General features: G+C 34.7%; 1 protein-coding gene across 1 annotated transcript in view; it reads left to right on the top strand.

Annotated features, from left to right (window-relative positions):
- The window catches only part of LOC148276539 (WD repeat-containing protein 47-like), a 208,206-nt gene that overhangs the window by 32,072 nt on the left and 154,159 nt on the right, over positions 1 to 21,975 (top strand). Inside the window, exons 3-4 of the mRNA XM_088234116.1 lie at positions 10,923 to 12,159; positions 12,948 to 13,043. Of these exons, the coding sequence (XP_088090242.1) occupies positions 10,934 to 12,159; positions 12,948 to 13,043 (1,322 nt within the window). The 5' untranslated portion in view covers positions 10,923 to 10,933. The remainder of the gene's footprint in view (positions 1 to 10,922; positions 12,160 to 12,947; positions 13,044 to 21,975) is intronic.

Here is a 21,975-nt window from a genome sequence, read left to right as displayed (position 1 = left end):
TTGCGTTTTTGATTGATTTGCTTAATGTGCGATATGATGCGTTTCATAAATATCACGTTTTCACACCTAAAATACCACTACTGACACATATTATTTTCGCGTAAAATACTCGGTCAATCGCACAGTTAATCAAATGTTTACTAAAGCTAGGGTTTCCTACCTAGGACAGCGGTGCCCGTATCTTAACGGCCGTAGTGAACGGTGATGCGGTGGACAGCCGTCATAACGGTGACTAGAGAGTGGTTTCCTAGGAAAACGGTGTTAATCGGTGTTAATGACACCGCTTTCCTAGGAAACCACTCTCTAGTCGCCGTTGCGGCGGTTGTCCACCGCATCACCGTTCCACTAAGGCACCGCTGTCTTAGGAAACCCTTGCTTAATATGCTATAACATGCGTAGTGTAAATTTTAATTCATTCATATTGCTTTTATTGATTTTTACTTTCTTCAGCATTTCTCTGACTTTTTCTACGCTGTTTTATATACTCTGTAGCCTCTTTAATGCAGGTCTAATACAGCTTTTTAAAGGTTTGTTGCTTAGTTAGTTGTGGTCTAAAAAGTTTATATTTCTCTAACTTACGTGGTCCGTTTAGCAAAGAGAAACATGTATCATAGAGAGTAGATTGAGGAATATGATCCCAGCATTTCAAAGTTCTCATGAATATGTCCTATCTCAAACATTCAGCTAACTAAAACTATTGAATGATTCGGTGTTTATTTTGTAGAACTCCATATTTAAACTTATAGTATTAGAAATCAAACACTGATTTGAGTCTACTGAACACTTTATTTAATTTTTACGAATATAAACAAATGTGAAGATTAGATGGATTGAATGTCCTTATATAGTTATATAATTCAAAGTGCTCAAGTAACGAATATTTTCGTATATATATATATATATATATATATATAAATAGTAAAGATATATTTTCCACGATATTATCTGCAGATATAAAACTATAAAACTTCATTGATTATCTTTACAATACCTACATGTATGTCAATAAATACTTACTTTGTTATAAATTTTTCCGAATTTCAATTATAAATACCTAAATTCCCAATTACCTATTAAACACTTAGCCTTGCCCTTAACTATTGGTTTTCCCCGTAATTATGATTTATGCACATGCCATAGTTCATAAGATTATTTTTATTTCTTACTTAAGTACCTTGAATTATATAACTATATAAGGACATTCAATCCATCTTATATTCACATTCGTTTGAAAACGCCCTAACAAGGCTAAACAATTGTCACGAATTTTTTTGTTTTTATATCTGTAAAAATAAAATAAAGAGTTCAATAGACTCAAATCAGTGTTTGATTTATCATATTGTAAGTTTAACTAAAACTACGATAAAAAATAATTATTAACAAATTGTTTAAGAGGAATGACAAAAACACGGTTTTCTTCTAAGAGTAATAACGTAATAGAGTCGCCATACAGAGAAAAACCATTTTATGATTATTGACCACGAAGTTAGCTTTAGATTACAGCGATACAACGGGCCGTAGGTACATAGATTGAGAATTGCAAGCGCAAACTGAAACCGTCTATTACACGCTTGTTGTTTAACTAAAAACTAAACTAAAACCAAACCAAAAGTTTGGAACGCTTTTTTTCTATGCAATAGGACTTCTCTAGAGAATTATTATTGATTCGTTGTAAATAATTCTCAAAGTTTTCTCGAGTTCTTCACTCGTATCAAATATTATTTAGTAAGCTAGACGTATCTTCACTTAATCTTCTTAATGTCAATGGTACCAATATTCAATACAGGAAATCCGTAAAAATCTAGGAGTACAAATGGATGAACATCTCTGCTGGCGAGCTTATACTAATGAATTAAGCCGCAAAATATTTTTCAGTCTACACTCACTTAGAAGGTTGCAAAAATTCTTACCCATTAATACTAAATGCACCCTTGTACAAGCATTACTACTACCCATTCTAGATTACGCTGATGTTTCCGTGACTAATTTAAGCCGTGAGCAACTAGATAAACTTGAACGACTTCAGAATACATGCATAAGGTACATTTTTGGTCTTAGGAAATATGACCACATTTCTGGTTATCATAGGCAACTGAAATAGCTCAAAATTAGACAGCGGAGAGACTATCACTCCCTCTCACTTCTGTTTAATATATTTCATAGTCCTAACGCTCCTATATACCTGCGTGAAAAATTTCAACGTTTTTCAGTTTATGGTTTACCTCTTCGTTCTAATTCTCAAGGAACCCTCTTAATACCCATCCACAATTCCTCTTTCTTCTCTAACTCATATAGTGTCCATGCGGCTCGACTGTGGAATCATCTCCCATCCACCATCAAAGATGTTACTACATTATCTCTGTTTAAATCACGTCTGAAGAAACATCTTCATTCTCTTCCTTAATCTCTCCTCCTTTCCTCTTTCCTCTTTTTTCCTTTTGCCCACTGAGTAATAGTTTTGGTTGAAGGTAATTTATTACGTTTATTTCTATTTTTATACATCTTTAGCTTTTTAATTATTTTTTTTCTATTGACTATGTTCTGTAACTTGAATTATAAAAATAAAACTTTTATTTTATTGGTTGGTTAGAAGAAATTGCCATTTGGCAAAGGGCCCGCCAATGTACAAATAACATTATGTACAAAAAGTTAAATAAATAAATAAATATCATGTCTGGACGTCTTGGTGTGCAGATATTTTCGATTTTATTGTAGGTATTGCTACTAGTTCATCCTGTGCCCGGGCGGATGAAGAATAAAGTTAGAAGTAAAATAGAACCAGAATCCAGGGAGACGAGTGTTTTTGACTCGTTGGCTACTCTCGTATGTACCGATGAAGCGTCCATAATCGCGGCGCAGGTTTGAGAAGTTTTAAGTACCTACCGGTAGTTTTGAGTTACAAAAAAAAAACATTTTTAAAAGTATTTCTGTACCGTTTAAATCAAATAAACAAAATAGCGTAGATAAATGCGCCGGTTTTAATTTATAATGAAGAAACACTTTTTAATTGTCTGAATTTATTATCTTCCAATAGAAGATTAAAGAAATAAACTCTAGCCGAACTATTTACATACTAATGAGAAAGCAAATACCACAGTGCCCGTTTACCAATTGATAGTTTATAGCCTGCCTCTTAAAGATTTACATATTACAACAGAGATGGAGATTTTTTCATAGAAGTATTTGTGGACGTCTCGGCATTCGCAGTGTATATTACCTGACGTTGGCTGGTTTAAGTGACCACTACTTTACACACTCTGTAACATTCACCATTCTGCCTTTGTTTGAACATCCATGTCTCTTCAATCCTTTCATATGTTGATTTCTTGTTAAGTAAAAGAGCTAATACCTTTATTGGTGGGGGTGAGATTCATCTGACTGAATTCAAACATAGGCAAAATGGTGAATTTTAAACGTAAGCCCTGTAAATCTCTAGACTTTTCCTACTCCTAAAAAAACTCGTAAGATTTCTTTACCAACCAATGAAGAAATTCAGCCCTATGGGAAATTAGATATTTAAAAAATGAATCTTTACGCGCGGTAAAAATTAGAGCATTAAATATTAGATACTTCGATATTTAAAATGTATGAAAAAAAAAAAGATTTTAATAAATACAAAGTACTTTAAATGTCGTCGTCACTGGTTCTTTCGAATTATCCAAAAATTTGTTGATAAGACAGTTGTGATAGATTTCAGATTTACGGCAAGTCAACTGACCAATTGGCAGAACTCATCGAGAAGAAGGGGAAGGGAACTTGAGACGTCACATGCGAAGTAATTTCAAAAATACAAAACATTGCGCCATATAATACGATGCATATATATTTTTTTAATGGTTTATTGATAATTTTTTTTTAAACCTTCTCATTTGATGCGTGACGCTGACCTGAAGTTTAGTTTCAAGTTTATTGATATAAAATATGATGCAGTGCTTTTTAACGAAGTGATTATCTAAATGAATCAATCATCTTTGGACCCTTAGATTGACGATAAAATATGTCTCACGTGACTATGTAGGCTATACCTACGTTCTCGCTGTTCTGGATAAACCGGTTTCTTTGGAAGTATTTACGTACTGTAAATTATTGACATGATTAATCATTTACGGTTTTATTCTTACATGTTGTTAATTATTACTTATTCAAATATGTCGATCTTGTCAGCTAAGGCAAAGCTTAATTAAACATTTTTGTTTAACTCTGACCGGACAGAAATTATTTACCGTGAATATAAAAATATGTTTAACCTATTCCGTATGTACTAGGTAGATAATGTGTATCAAAATGATAGCAAATCGACAAAGTTCACATAACGTATGTTATTTTCTTATACATTTAAAAAAAATAAAATTAATATTTGCATTCTTATGATTTACCCAAATATTTCATTTTGAGGGACATTTTCAACGAGTTTTAAATAACTCACTATTAGAAAATGGGAATCAAGTTGGGGTAGAGTGGGATTTGAACCACGGACCTTTGAGCCGTGAGTCCAAGACACTAGCCACAGGACCACAACCCGATTAATGATGTTTATTCGATCAAATTGTGTAGTGAGTTTTAATATTCTTCATCTTTAAAGATATCCTAAGATCTGTTACCCAAAACTAGTTGTTCTCCTGAGATGATGAGGTCCAACTGTTCCTCCATCTCTTCGGCGGTCTTCCAGGCGGACATTGTCCAGATGGGATTTCATTGACTACAGTGTACACAAGTCTATCGCTGCTCATTCTGTCCACATCATCCCTCCAGTATCTTCTTCTGGATCTGCTCCATCGTACGACATCCTCTGTTTCGCGCGTATCTCTAATTATAGTATTACAAATCCGATCTCAGAGCGTTTTTACAGTAATGGACCCCTACACCTTCATTTCAGCAGTTCTGAATGGCCCTTTGGTGCCAACAGTGTCAGCCCGAGCTTCTACAGCATACGTCACGATGGGTCTCACATATGTCTCGTATATTCTTACCTTACTATCGGTACGCATACCCTTATTCCTCCATATTACATTCCTCAGACACCCCGACACAGTGGATACTTTGTTGACCTGTTTTCGGACTTCTGTGTAGAAATCGCTATGACTTAAGACTTCTATTCCCAGATATCTGAAACTCACGACCTACTCCACTGGCTTGCTGTCAATGGTCAGCTTACTTAATAGGTAGAATTTATACAGCGTTCTTTGTAGGTCATCCTCAGATTCGACTATTATAGCTGCATCATCTGCCTAGCATATCATATTAATTACTTTATTGCCAGCCTTTGTGATATTAGGTGGAATTTATACAGCATTCTTTGTGGGTCATCTTCAGATTCGGCTATTATAGCTGCATAATTTGCCTAGCATATCATATTAATTGTTTTATTGCCAGCCTTTGTGATACTAGGTGGAATTTATACAGCATTCTTTGTAATTCATCCTCGGATTCGGCTATTATAGCTGCATCATCTGCCTAGTATATCATATTAATTGTTTTATTGCCAGCCTTTGTGATACTAGGTGGAATTTATACAGCATTCTTTGTAGGTCATCCTCGGATTCGGCTATTATAGCTGCATCATCTGCCTAGCATATCATATTAATTACTTTATTGCCAGCCTTTGTGCTATTAGGTGGAATTTATACAGCATTCTTTGCGGGTCATCTTCAGATTTGGCTATTATAGCTGCATCATCTGCCTAGCATATCATATTAATTACTTTATTGCCAGCCTTTGTGATATTAGGTGGAATTTATACAGCATTCTTTGTGGGTCATCTTCAGATTCGGCTATTATAGCTGCATCATCTGCCTAGCATATCATATTAATTGTTTTATTGCCAGCCTTTGTGATACTAGGTGGAATATATACAGCATTCTTTGTAGGTCATCCTCGGATTCGGCTATTATAGCTGCATCATCTGCCTAGCATATCATATTAATTGTTTTATTGCCAGCCTTTGCAATTTTTTATTAATACCAATTTCTTTGTTGCCAGCCTAGGTGGAATTTATACAGCATTCTTTGTAGGTCATCCTCAGATTCGGCTATTATAGCTGCATCATCTGCCTAGCATATCATATCAATGGTTTTATTGCCTATTTTGTAACCCAATCCCATACCAGTCTCATCTTCTATAATTTCATCCATTATAAGATTAAACAGATAAGGGCTCAGACCATCTCCCCGTCTAACACCATTACTTGCTGAAATTTCCTTGGATAATTCATTATCAACTTTTATTTTTGTTTTGCAGTTAGTATTGAGATTTTGAATAATCTTTACCATTTCATTTATTTATTTATTTTATTTGTTTATTTAATCCAATATAAAATACAATACAAATACATAGTTAACAAAAATGTCTATACAATAGGTAGGTACATTCAATATATATTTTTTTTTATGGATATAGCCACTCCACTGGCCCACAGGCACGTTCCGGAGTGTCAGTGTATTATTTATTTATACATAATTTTACATAATTTCACATCAATTGTGTAAAAATTAAAAAAAAAAAAAAAAATTAAAACATATCTACATCAATAAAACGAAAAAGGATTTTCAAGAAACTATAATTACATTCTTATATATGAAACATATTCCTCAGCTCCCTGTCTAGTCTTTTTAGCAATCCATTTATGTACTCTAGCTTTGAAAATATTGTTTTTCATTTTGTTCGCCAATATGTCCTTGCTTAAAAAGTTGTATAGCTTAGGGGCCAGAAAAGTACAATGCCTTTGTCCGTAATTTGTTTTTTTCTTTGGGAGCAGAAGTATTGTCTTTTGTCTTTGCCTAGTGTCGTAAATTTGTTGTCCGTCATTATGTCTGTCAGGATTTTGATGGAAATGTCTTAAAATTGTCTTTATGTATATTTGTCATTTCATTGGATATTCCTAGTAGTATTCTTACAATGTATTTCAGCAATAGCCTGTAAAACGCCTTAGTCAAATCCACAAAACAAATATATTAAACTTTATTGTATTCTATTGCCTTTTCCTTTATCTGTCTTAGAACGAAAATTGCGCCTGTGGAAGATCGACTTCGTCTAAAATCCTGTTGTTTCTCTCTATTGGTAATCGTTGGCGCCTCGTTTTAAGTATATTGAACCACCTTTAAAATCAATATTTCACCTCCACTCTGCCAGGAATCGAGCCTTCACGGTAGGTCTTCAAGCATTCTACTCGATTTCCTTTTTCAGGATTTTTACCTGAGAGTAGACATCGAGTTGTAAACACTCGTTTTCAGTGTTCTGGTTCTATTTCATACCCAGAACCCTATTCTTCATCCACCGGAACACAAAAGAAATGAAATAAAAACACGAATAAATAATAACTTATTTATTATCCGTGTTATTTATTTACCGTTAACTATAAGTTGGTATCCAAATCATACATCATTAATCAAATTGCTTTTAATTTTATTATTTGTGCAACCTTTTATCATAAATCTTAATTAGCTTTACTAGAATACTCTTCTACAATAAGCGAGTTAAGTGGTACGGGAAATTGGATGCAAAAAATGTTTTCTTGCATGCGGTAAAAATTGGAGCATTTAATTGTACGGCGAAGTTTCTCTAAAATGTATGAAAGAAATTATAAAAAATATTTTAATAAAAATGAATTACGTCACAAATTCTTCAGGATCTATCAATGATAGTGTTGTGATAGATTTCCGGTTTACGGGAAGCCAATTCACCAATCAGCAGAACTCACCAACTTGAACTTGTGACGCCACTGGCGGAGTAAGAATAAATAAGTAGACGAATGTGTGGTAAAACTATGTACGATAGGTGCATAAATGTCGAGATCCGTGCATCGTGTAAGGCTGAGATTGGCACTATCGACAACATCGAGAAAGGAGTTCTGCGTTGGTTCTGACGTGGTGGGCGAATGGACAACGAAAGAAATGCGAATGTTGATGGACGCAGAAAACGAGGTAGACCGAGAAAGACAAATACTAGAGGATGGACATGTTGAAAGTCTGAATAATTTGCGGGCGTGCATGAAAAGATGTATGAATTTAGAGGAGGCGAGGACAGAGTGATATGGCGTTCTATCCTCTTTGCTTGCCTATGCAATTGTTTTGTTTTTTTTATAAATGAATCGGCGATAATACAATACATAATTTTTTTTTTTTTAATTTTTACTTAGTTTGATAGTATATTAACAAATCAAAATTTTGAAAATAACCACCGATTTTTCTCATTCGCAGACTTCTTACGCGTGTATAGTTTGATTATGATTATAGACATGAGTCTCTTTCGTGTATTTTTTTTTCTTTTTTATAATATGTACGTATTGAATATATTTTTGTAATGTATGTTATATAAGTATGCTTACACTTAAAACACTTTATTGCTCTTTAGTTCGCCCTATTCTTGAATATGCATCTGTAATCTGGTCCCCTCATTATGCTGTTCATATCAAGCGCCTTGAATCAGTTCAACATCGTTTTATAAGAAAAATTGCATGGAAGATGGGATTGGAAAGAGGAGACTATTCATATTCTGATATGGAGAGGTTTTTAAGCATATCAAGTCTTGAAAAACGCAGATGCATTGCAGATATAATCTGCATGTATAAAATTATGAACTGTCTCATTGATGCCCCTGAAATTTTGCAAAAGATTCTTTTTAACGTTCCCACCCGTAGACTAAGAAATAATGAAATGCTTTTCCTCGGTCACTACAGGACCAATTATGGTGCACAGTCGCCTTTGCCCAGAATGATCAGGCGGGTGAACGATCATCAAGATCTTGATTATTATGGTGTAAGGATGTCTTTCTTTACAAATCAGCTAAAGAATCTGTATAGTTAGCCTATGCTTTTTACTTAATCTAAAAAATCTATCATCTGTCTTTGCTGCTTATTTCTGTTCCTTATATTTTTTTATTCCTTTGTAAAAATTTCTTTTAATTGTAATGTTTATAATGGACTTTGTCCGTAAATAAATAAATAAATAAATAAATAAATAAATATTTAAAATAAATAAATTGAATTATTGGAGAAATAGGCAAATTCGCTCAGTGTCACTTGAGGAACGTTGAACCCTGTGGTAACAACCTCTTTCCGCCATTGCTGTTACTTAATTCTTATACAAACAATTATTGTATAATTTGAAATTTCATTAGAATGTAACCACGCACCCGGCATTCTATAGATCACCCAGTTCAAAGTAATGAAGAGTCACGCGAAAACTGGGTTCTTAAATTTTATGTTTGTTTTAAATTTATTCTGCACTAAGATAATTTTCCGGTCATCAGTGTTTATTTGCGTGTCACGTTATATTTTGCTCGGTTGTTTTTATATATCTTATTGGAATTGTAATTGTTTGTATTTTTTTGTTTAATTAATTTTGGAGATTCTCATTACTTTATACTCTTTTTTTATTGTTTTTTAATATGTTTTTTACTGCGCATTTTATTATGTTTTAAACTTTATTTTATACGGTTTATTAATATGTGTTTTTCTATGTCTCACTACGTTTTCTGCTACACATGTTTTTTTAATTATAATTTCACTATGTTTACAACGTTTTTCTAAAAATATTGTTTTTAATTTAATATTTCTATGTATCGATTATGGTTTTTATTGACTGTCTTTAAACGGGGTAAATATCTCTAGTTAGACGTTCAAATCAACTTTTTGTGTATTTTTTATCATTTTATGTAGGTATATGATAGTAAATAAATTCATTAAAAATTAAACCACCACAGGCCATGCGACCCAATTACAGTGGTGTAAAGAACACCCGGATTTCGAAAAAATAGTTTATTTGAGTTCTCATCCAGAATCGAACCCGGTCTGTGTGTGAGTCAAGCGTCTCAGCCATTACACCACGAAGACCGCCATTACTCTGCTTTGGAGGAAGATCAGTTCATGGACCAGTTGCCGAACCCCGTTATACCACAACTCGATTCCCATTTTTTTCAATATTATAATTATAATTTCAACTGTTTTCAATTCGTTGAAACTGCCCCCAAAAAATGAAATAATTGGGTATTTTCTTACGATTTAAAATATAAATTTTTCCTTTTTTTTTTTTTACTTCTCTATTACTTGATTTTATTATTTATTTAAGTGTTTATTTTGAATATTGAAATAGTGAACACATAAACATGTTCTTATGTGAGCTCTTATAATAACATAATACCAGTCTTGATTTCTTTGATAACAAATTGTCTTTTAAACGATCATTGAATCAAATTCAATTATAAACACCCCTCTCCCGCGTCCACTCCCACCAAGTCAACCATATACTCGTACCATTGTGTCTTTCTACTTTTTCTTTATAATAATTTTCTATGTATAAATATGTCCTTAAAAATGCCCGCTGGGCGTATATATAAATAAATAAATAATATATTGTATATACATATTTCATTACAATATTTTGAGTTTGTCCAAATGTTTGTAGACAAAATACTGGATTTCACTTCCTAGGGAGGTTTTACGAGTAATTAGCTCTTTAACTCCACTAAAATCAACAAATGGAAGAATTTAAGAAGTATGTATGTTTAAATAAAAGTAAAGTTTATATATAACGTGTGTAAACTGGCCACTTAAACCAGCCAATAACAGGTCACAAGCCCTGTAAATGCCTAGACTTTCATATTCCTTCTCTTAAATGTTCTTTATTTATGTTGTGGTTTATTAATCACGATTTATTTTATGTAATATGAATGTAATAATCCGTAAGGGTTTATAAATAAATTTTCAAATAAAAAAAAAAAAATATGTTTTATTAAAAAAGAGTTTAACAAATACTTATTATGCCTTAACCTTCAGTTTAAATTGTCATCATTTTCTATACTCGTACCTACTGTTTGTCTGTGTTAGAAACTGGCTGTACGGGAGTTAGGGATAAGGTACACCCTATCTTTATTGTGTATTCGATAATCTTTAGCGTGTATTTGAAACGAATATTTTCCGTTTGCAGGCGTGAAGAGCATGGCGGCCCAGCTGTGCCTGCGCGAGGAGGACGTGGTGCGGCTGGCGCTCGAGTTCCTGTCCTCTCGCGGCCTTCACCTGGCTCAGGTCGCCCTGGAGCGAGAGGCCGGAGTCATCAACGCCGCGCTGTCCCACGACGCGCTCTTCCTGCGCCAGCTCGTCATCGACGGCCAGTGGGACGACTGTCTGGAGTTCGTGCAGCCGCTCGAGTCCCTCGAGGCCTTCCACGGGGACAGGGTCAAGTTCCTCATTCTCCGTCAAAAATACGTAGAGCTTCTCTGCGTGCGCTCCGAGGCCGGCGGAACCGCTCTCGAAGGCACCGTGGATGAAGTAGTGCGTGTCCTGGAACGTTTGGAAAAGTTCGCAACTAAGGAAGAGCACTCGGCGCTGTGTCTTCTGCTTACTCTTCCCCGCCTCGGAGACCATCTCGCCTTCCGAGACTGGAACCCCACCGAGTCGCGTATCAAGTGCTTCACGGAGCTTTACCCGCTCATCGAAAGTTTCCTCCCGACGGAGAGGAGGCCCCCCTCGGACATCAAATTTTCAAAAAACGATAGACTCATGCAGATAATCATCAAAGGCATGTTGTACGAATCTTGCGTGAATTATTGCCAGGAAAAGGCGACCGGTAGCAAGGAAACCCGCGCGGTCGATGTTAAGTTCTCGCATCTGTTAGACGGGTCCGGATTCGGTGACTCGGACCTGAGTTTGCTCTCCTGGTTGAGGAGCATTCCCGCTGAGACGTTTGCCGTTCCGTTTGAACAGCGAACGCTGAACGTGGACGTGGAGCGCCTGGAGAGGCCGGCGCTGGAGGCGTCGTGGACGGAGCACATGCTGGTGCGTCCCATCAAGCCCAAGATGTTCCCGCACTCCGCCGTGGCGTTCAGCCGGCCGCGCTCGGCGGCGGACGTCATGACGCGCTCGCTGCTGCCGCCCGCCAGCGCCGCCGCGCCCGCCGCCGCCGCCATGGCCCTGTCCACGGGCGACCTGCTGCCCGGGTTCCGCCTGGGCGGCGCCGGCGCGGAGGCCTCTCGGCCGATGGTGGCGTCCGTGGACCGGCTGTTTCTCAACGAGGACGCCTTCTTGAGTGACAACTTCGGCCGCCCCCTCCCCCAGATAGCCGAGGGCCCGCCGCCCACCCCGCCCTCGCCCACTACCCCGAAAATGTACAAGGATTTCCAGCAGCGCAAGGGAGGCCAGACTGATACCCCCCTCTCCACGCCTCCGTGAGTATTTTGAATTACAACAAAATTCGTTGCAACAGACAGGAAATGTGGAAATTGAGGCATTTACAAGGCTTGTGACTTGCCAATGACAAGCTTTCTATATTCCTTTCCCTAGAAAACTATTTCCTTTAAACTTATAACTACCACTGATTAAACAATTGACCCTGAGACGTTACTTATAACTACGATAAAGAAAACCAACCCCACGCAGAGAGTTAAAGCAAAATTTATGTGTAACTTCGGAACATTCCTAGGTCAGGGAATTTTATTGTAATTTATGACTTTGAACTAATTAATTCCTTTTTTCGCTTTATACTGTTTTCAATATATTAAAATCTATAATTTGCTTAGAGTAATAACACGCCACTGGCTAGAGTCACACATACAGAGAAAAACCATTAAATGATTATTAACTATGAATTTTACTACAGATAACAGCAATACAATGGTCCGGGCCATAGGTACTCGGGTCGAGAATTTCAAGCGCAAACCGAAACCTTCCATTACACGTTTGTTGTTAAACTAAAAACCAAACCAAAATTTGGAACGCTTTTATTCTATGCAATAGAGCTAAATGGCTTCTCTAGTGAATTTTTACTCTGAGATCATTTGCATATTATGTAAAAGGTAAATGAGTGTACACAGATTTTTAATTCCCGTAAATTTCATGCCAGGGGAACATTCCCACCAAGCGAAACATTCCGTAAACGGCGTATCCGTATTTGAGATAAATGTATTACCCTTAGCCGTAAACAACAAATTATTTAGATGTTTGTATGTGTTTCTAGGTCTGCCCTTACATCTACCAGTACTCCGCTTCCTGCCTCCCCACCCCAGCCGGCAGTGCGGGATGTGCCTCCAGCCAGCGTCCAAGTCCAGCAGAGGTGAGTCACCGAATACACCAATATATAATAAGTTTTTATAATATGATATGTCGAGTATGGTGTTGTAAACAAGCGATAATATTTGCAATGACATCGGACGACCAAATCCGCCACTGCTTTAGTTTTTACTTATGTTTTATACGCAGTAACATGGTGTGTAACTAAATCATATAAATTCTCACCAATATTCATTCTGGCATTACGTATGCTCGAAGTGAGATAACAAGCGAACTGTCTGCGCATCTGTCGGTTGTTTTTTTAAAAATATGTTTACTGAGCAGTGCACTGCATCCTAATAATGAACCACCTTTGCCTTGATAGCTAATTTCTGTCAATTTCTATACCTTCTTTAATCATCACAACTTGAACAGGCTACGTAAACACTATGTTTATCAGTCTGGAGAAGATTACTTCACGTTGTCTTTGATACTTGTATAGTTTCTATATTTTCAGACTATACCTATCGCTCTACATGTTTTGTATGGAACTGTTCTATTGAGAAGTTTACTGATATTATTATTGTTTTAATTAGAGTAAGTTAGCAACATTTACTGGTGTACCCTCATTGATTAGAAATTTGTCTGTGCATTCGTCCATTAAAAAAATATCCAAGTGACTAAATCTTTTAAAACATGACATTTTTAAGTCTGAAACTACATTATTTTTTCCGGGGATGTAGATGAAATTTAGGATGATTGAGCTTCCGGTGATTTCTTTTAAGTGATTTAACTTATAATTTACTTTATTATCGACATGAATTTTAGTTTTTTTTTTATTTTATTTCTATAGTCCTTAAAATGTAACATGATTAGAATGACAGTTGTCAGAAAAGGTGACGACACAACTTTGTAGTAATGTCAAAGCAGTTATTTATATTGACACACGAAAAATCGTTTGTATCTGGCGTGTTAATTTATTTTTTAAATACAATGCTTGAAACATAAATCAACATTAATATATAAAATCAGCTTTAAAACTAAAATAAACCTAGTTATTAACGACGTTCTTACAAGGTAACATCATTTTGCAAAAACGTTAGAGATGGGACAAATTGATCAATGTAAATTGATCGATAAAAAAAATAATTCATTTGATGTTGTTCATGAAAAAAACATAAATGTCTCATTTTTTGGTGAATAATTGTGCTAAACACACTATAATAGGCTTGTTTTTCGTTTTTTATATCAATTTTTGGAAACAGAGTTTCATGATTGCATGAAATAACTGATAAAATCGATTTGATCAGTGATCAGTAATTTCCCATAACTAATAAAATTAGATTGACAGCTGACATTCTAATCAAGCTATATTTTAAGTACTATAGTGTAAGAGTATCTTCGCTACCTATTCTAGTTTACATAAATAATTTTGAGAGTGCTTACGTCAAAAATTTAAAAGCAAAATCACAAGTCAATCAAATGTGAATTGTATTTTAAAAATAACGTATATTCTTAGCAAGGATTTAAACCTATTTTATTTTTAGAACTTATAAATAATGTTAATAATCTGTTGTAACATTGTACATAATTCCGCTAGATGGCGCTACACGAGTTAGCTTAGTAAGTGCCACCTGAAATGTAATTTTATAAATATATTATTGTAAATAACAAAAATAATTAAATATATGTTTAAGTAAATAATATTGACTGTTAATGTATATGTTACTCAATGAATAACATTATGTAACTAAATAACAATGATATGAACTTTTAAACTAAAACTTTTAATTATTATTCAATTGGTTTTTTTTAGGAGTCTTTATTTAAAAATTACATTTGTTTTAATAACAACATTATTTTATCAACAATATTTTGAGTTTGTCCAAATTTTTGTAGACAAGGACTGGATTCAACTCCCCGGGGAGCTGATAACATTAACATATTACAACAGAGATGAAGAACATTTCAGAAAAGGTAATATAGAAGTCTAGGCATCTACAGGGCTTATGACTTGTCATTGGCTGGTTTAATTGGCCACTTTACACACCATGTAACATTCACCATTCTGCCCATATTTGAACATCTATGTTCCTTCAATTCTTTCATCTGTTGATTTTTGTGAAGTTAAAGAGCTGAAATTTTTATTTATGCGGGTGAGATTCGTGTGATTGAATTATTTCACCTACATACTAGGCAACACCTGAAAATGTTATTTTTTCAATTTCTATACCTCTTCATGGACCAGGTGAATTTATCAACAATATTTTTAGTTTGTCCAAATTTTTGTACCTTTTCTGAAATGTTCTTCATCTCTGTTGTAATATGTTAACATTATTTTACATTACAAAATATTAAAAAAATAATTGTCCCAATAAACTATAGAGTTATACGTCGACCGGTTTTGAGGTTACTTCCTCATCATCAGGACTTAAACTTACTTAAAATTACTCACATTGCTATTATTATTAAATATTTCATGAAAGAAAAAGAAGATTGAAAAAGGGTGAGAGAAAAAGAATAACATAAATCATATGAACAAATAGTTTGTCAAATAGTAAGTCAGGGCAATATGGCAAAAAAAAACAATTGCAATTTATCGTTTGTGGAAAACGGAATATCATCAATAGTTAAATACTAGAAAATAGTTTGTTTATTAATTAAGCACGCCTAACCATTGTAAAGTAAAAATATTTTTTTTCAAATTGAAGAATGAAGAATTTAGTTGTGCCATAATATCCCCACTAGGTGGTGGTATTATGGCACAACTAAAAATTAAGGCGTATACAAAAGTTTATTGAACATACACAACTATTTTTTTTAAATTTTCTTGTCCCAAATAGCACTTACGGCTAAAAGGAATCGTCTCGAAATGAATATCATTCATGCGCCGCATTAACTTGCGTTCAGGTACGTTGAAACGTCTAGAGATCTCGCGAATAGAGCCTTTTTTCTGCATAATATCTTCTACAACTTTCTGCAGTGGTTCCACCGTCCATCGTGCTCGAAGATGTTTTGTTTTGTACTGTCGACGACTTCTAAAATAAATAAAAGCACGTTAACATAAAACCCCAACTAACTATGGCATATTATCCCAAATAGCCAACGCGTGACATTCTAAACGCCAAAACAAAATGCTTGCGAAATGGCATCACAAACAAACACAGAGTTGCGAGTCAAGAACCTTATTTTCCAAATTTATTCAGAAAAAACCATCTACAGCGGCTATTTTTTATGCAGTAACTATTACAAATATAGTTTAAAGAAACGTTGAAAATGGGGGGTGTTGTTTTCTTGTATATACAAAAGTTTGTTTTTGAATGTTTAAAAACAACAAAAGCTTTTTATGGATCCCAATCAGAGTCTTACCTTAAATTCCTTTTAATTTCTACCAATTTCTGTCTTTTTAATGGATTTTCAATAATGTTAAAATAATATTAACTGACATTTAATACATCTTTGAAAATCGTATTCCTACATAAAGTGCATCCCTGTCAGTAGAAGAGCATAGTTTGACTTTTTTTTCCTTTATAAGGCCTTCTACCAAAACGTGATAACATCGGCCAAAACCGAGTTACATTAATTTACAATAAACATAAGAACAACACGAATAACAATACATAAACAAATAATAGACAACAAAAATAAAAGTACATGAATAACATAAAATAATAATTGAAATAATGAACATACAGGGTGTTCGGCAGAACGTTGAACATACGAAAATGGGGAGTAGGTGGGGTCATTTGCACCTACTCAGCTCCAAAATGAAACGGATTATTACTGGGATGGTTACACAGCAGATTTTTTTTTCATTCTTGCGCAGTCATAAGGGGTCTCTTTCACTCTCTGAGGGAAGCGCCCGACGTAGCAGCGGCGCTTCACAAAGGAGGTAATAATGATAATGTTTACTTTGCACTTAATTTTTATAGTACTAAATTCTCAGTCTAGTGCAATCTTAAACGGGTATAATATATAATATTATGCCATGCGGTAGACTCATCCTATGCTTGGCTTTCACGCTTGCTGGCGAAACACAATACAGCCTCAACTAGTGATCAGCTGAACATAACACAGTGAGTCGTAAATCCTACAAATGCGTGAACTTCCGTGTCGTTTGTCTGAAACCTGCTTTAGTGCGTTGAGTTTTATGTCATTAAATATTTTTTTACTAAATATTTTTATTTTATTTTATTTCGGAAATCAACAGTAATTAATATTACGTAAAAAATATTTTTATTTCATTAATAATATTTATAGCGTGTTGAAAATATTTATTGTACATTTAAAATTGTTTACTACGAGACAGCATATTTATACATATCGTTAATGGCACAAAACAATATAATTTATGTGCAATAATTGGTATTATGTATATGTGAACAAAAACAAGATATATGATTGTTTTTACTCTTTCAGACCTGAATAATTTTTTGTACATTAAAAAAAAACGTGTTCTGTACTTACCAAAGGAATTATTTAAAAATGTTTGATATATTTGAACTTTTTTTAATGTTTTATGCTTGATAAAAATATTTAACTTTTATTTTTAATGAACGTCATCATCATTCCCTTTCCGCACCTAATGATGCATAGGGCACTGCATTGGTACACCAATCGCAGCGATGATCATGATCAGTCTTACGCTTCAATATTTCATATCAACCATATCGGGAATCGAACCCGAGACCTCTTGCACGGTAGGCAAATGCGCTGACCATTACACCACGAGGCCCACTTGGGTCGACATTCTAATGAACAATGGGTCTTAAACTGATAATGCTTTAAAAAAGTTCATGTAACATATGTTATTATCTTACAATGATATTCGATCAAATTCGTTAAATTTTAATGAAATATATCAAAAACTAGGCTTAAATATCATTTGAAAGGACGACAGCATTTGCTACAAAACAAACAAACCAGCCAGACAAACTAAAAAACGAACTATTCCGCACAGCCAGAAAAAAAATAGAGAAGTACTTAGGGATACCAGTAATAAAAATAACTCGCCACTTTTTAATTTCAGTAGGTACGGGAGTAAATAAATTTGAAATATACCTTTTTTTGTATTTTTGCACCACAACAATCCAGGAGGCCCAATTCCAGCGGTGAATTACAGCACAGAACACGCAGGCTTGAGAAAAATCACATTCTCACTGGGAATCGAACCCGAACCTTCCGTTTGTGTGGCAAGCGTCTTGACCACTATAACACGAAGTCCGCTTGAATAAACAATTGACGTAAAACAGCTAAACTTTATTTCCCTCTCTTGAACAATGAACCTTTTATCCCGCACAGCATTAAAATTGTTGGCCGGCAAAATCTTTTTTCATCTGCTCAAGTAGACTGGAAATCCATTCATTTATTTACTTTTCGTGCATTTTATCAATTCATATGATTACGACGAGTTTCAGACATTACAAATATGACATACTCGTATTTGTACCAATCTTCGCTCGATTCTTAACGATGATTTTTCTTAATATCCCATTATTGAGTTCACTAAACTACACAGGAGCCGTATTGGATCAAGAGCCGTACTTGTAAAGAATGTGCTCCTGGTCTATCGGAATTATCTAATTTGGGTTTATTAAGTTGGCAATTGACAAAGTGGTTACCCATTAATTGATCGTCTTTGGAACTAATCTTATATTAATTTAAACGGCTTTTTGTCGACACGGGCTTCATTACCTCCCACCTAATGCCAATCAATTGATACGTCGTACGAACGTTAAAGCATTACCTAATAGTTTATCATCTCAAATTTTATTTGTGAATTCGAAAGGATCTCGTTTATATCAATTAAGGCTTCTGCTCTTTTTCCGTAAGCTCTGTTAACGACTAGACTTCCGCATCCTTTTCTAAAAGAGGTTCAGTTCAGTGCTGCAGAACAGCGTCTATTTGACATATTCAGTAACTTTCGAGCTGAACCCGGCAAAGCTGTGGTATTAAAAAATAGCGTGGATGCTCAGACTAGAGAGATTATTATTCTTATGCTGAAATAGAGTCAATGTTAAATATTTCTAGTCTACAAAAACATAGAACTAATATTGACTCCATATATATGTTCGGCATACTAAATGGTATAATCGATGTTCCATCATTACTGGGACAAGTAAAATTCAATATTCCGACTCGTAGGTTGAGAAACAATGAAGTACTGTTCATCGATCAGCATAAAACAAACTATGGCCTAAATTCTCCAATGACCCGTCTTTGTCGTATTGTTAACTCAAGACAAGATCTGGACTTTTTTGGTTTAAGTTTACAACGATTTAAACGAGCACTTAATAAATAGTCCAGATCTTATCTCGATGTCCCTTATGTTTGTCAATGCTTCTTTCTTTTTTTAAAAATGTTTTAAACTATTCTTTTATTGTAATATTTAAACCTTATAAATTGTATACATGGACAATGTCCGTTCATAAATAAATAAATAAATAAATTACTGGATTTGAGTACATACATACTCGTTTATTAATTATATGATCACAATCGAATGTTTGATATCAATTATTTTATTTAGTCTAAATTAGATAATATTAATAATATTAGGCTGATTTATATAGCGCCATTTTTGTAAAAAATCACCTCAAGGGCGCTTTACAATTGTATATCTAAACTTACATTCTAACTAAACTTAAGTAATACATTATATTTCCAGATTTAAAATTGAGGGTATGATAGTTTAAATAAGTGGGATTTTAGTTGGGATCTGAACTGACTGGGACTGTCGATGATTCGTAAGTTTGAAGGCAATTGGTTCCAGGCAGAGGGGCCGGCGGCGGCAAAAGCACGATCTCCAAATCTAGTGTTTGGGGAGCGCCGGATTTCAACAAGTTTTCCTCTTCCTGAATCATATACATATACCCGATTATTTTTGTGTTTCTGTTTACATAAATTGTGGGAACAGGAAATTTTGATAAATAGGTATTCGAACATTGTTTTCTTGTCACTGTTTTGCAGATGCCTCAATCATCAATATACGCTGCGATTGGTGTACCAATGCAGTGCCCCATGCACCATACGGTGCGAAAAGAGAATGATGATGATGATTAATTTGTACTTATTAATGTGAACTCTTCTGAAATACATGAATTTTTAGAGTAGGTATTATTTTTTTAATTTATTTAGTGGCAGGCAAACGCACTTACCATTATAATATGAGGCTGACTAATCTCCACTCGATTTCCTTTTGCAGGATTTTTACCCTAAAAAATATACACTATAAATATAATTTAGACAGTCGCCATGGCGCAGTTGGTTAAACGGCCAATGTCGCGTCCGCCACAGGCCTGGTACTATGGCCACATGTGGCGTCTTTCATACCTTTTCGTAAGTTTGGAATTTCGCGCCCGCCGTCGCCACCGCGCTATGCCTGCACCCTGGACACGGCCTATCTGTGAGACTGGCGTCGCGGGTTCGATTTCTGCCAGTTGCAAGAAAGAAATCCACAATTTTTTTTCTCAAATAGCTGGGTGTTGTGGTGTATTTTTCATAGCTTCCTTCCATGTCCTCTCTTTCCAACCTGCTGACAAACCTCTGAAATAGAGGCTTAGCACCATCCTAGTTTTACCGTGCCGTTTGGTTTTGTAATGATCGGTCTGAAATAAACCATAGTTTTTTTATAAACCAACTGACTAGTCTATTTTCGTGATACATCTTCAAAGTTTCTTCAGCCTCTGTTTTATATATAGGCAGTGCCTACCTAACCCTTTTTCAAGGAGATAATCGTGTACATATAACGTATACCAATATGGTCACCTTATCAAATCACTTTCTCAGATTCTATTGAGAGAATTCAGAATAAATTTCTTAGATATATTAATTTTAAGATGGGTTTTTCTACTAATCAATTAAATTATAACAAAATTTTAGACTCTTAAATTAACTAAATTGCAAGAACGAAGAACATCGACCGATCTTATGACTTTATATAAAATAATAAAACCAATGTTTGATACCCCCGATCTACTGAAATTGATTTCATTCTATGTACCACCTAGATTAAGCAGAACATCTACAATATTTTATTGTCAAAATTCTCGAACGGTAGCTCAATATAACTCACCTATTGTTAGATTACAGAATACCGGGAATGAATATGCATCACATTTTGATATATTTAGTTTATCTCTGCCTAACTTAAAAAATAAAGTGACTAACATATTTTTATCAAAAAGAGCAAATCATCTTCAGAAGATTGGGTTGGAATAGTTATAATTTGATGGATTAATGTATTTTGTTATTGTATAATTAATCTTTAAAATATATATGTATTTCAAGTAATTAATAATGTGTACAGTACGAGTATATTAATATTTCATACTCGATTTTTTTAAAAATATTTTTATTTTTAAGCACTCTTTATACCACATATATGTAAATGGCAGAAATGCCGTATGTAAATAAATAAATAAATAAAATAAATAAATAAATACCTATATACTACAGTCGTGCGAATATCGTGACTTAAACCTATTAAAAACCTAACTGTTGTTGTAATTATTTCTGAAATTGCAATCATTTACCACATGTTTGGAGAGTGGTAGGAAATTTTAATCATTCTAAATGAAATAATCAAGTTTTAACCTATGCTTTGAAATGATTCACTAGTTCTGTACATACTTCTTGTATAGGAACACGTGGTGCAGGTCCGGCCATTGATATTTCCACCCTGTCGTCGGTGCTGCGGTTATAATTTTACACGCGTCGTGCCCGTGTATGTTTTACCAATATGACTTGTGGAATTTTCTCCTTTCGCACCTGCAGGTAATATTTTACTTTTGCGTCCTAGTTCAGAGATGATTGGAACTTCAAACGAGCGCTAAAAATCGTATCATGTATCTCGGATCTTAACGAAATCGATTAAAAAAATATGAAAATCATCATCATTCCCTTTCCGCGCATAATGGTGCAAAGGGCAATCCATTGGTACACCAATCCCAGCGAGGTATCGTGATCATTATTTTTTTGTCACATGAAGGTAAGAT

This window comes from Micrasema longulum, unplaced genomic scaffold, assembly GCF_059751315.1.
Source record: "Micrasema longulum isolate JH-2025_06_02 unplaced genomic scaffold, ASM5975131v1 h1tg001205l, whole genome shotgun sequence".
NCBI classification, from domain to species: Eukaryota; Metazoa; Arthropoda; class Insecta; order Trichoptera; family Brachycentridae; genus Micrasema; species Micrasema longulum.
This window is presented reverse-complemented; position numbering and strand designations above follow the sequence as displayed.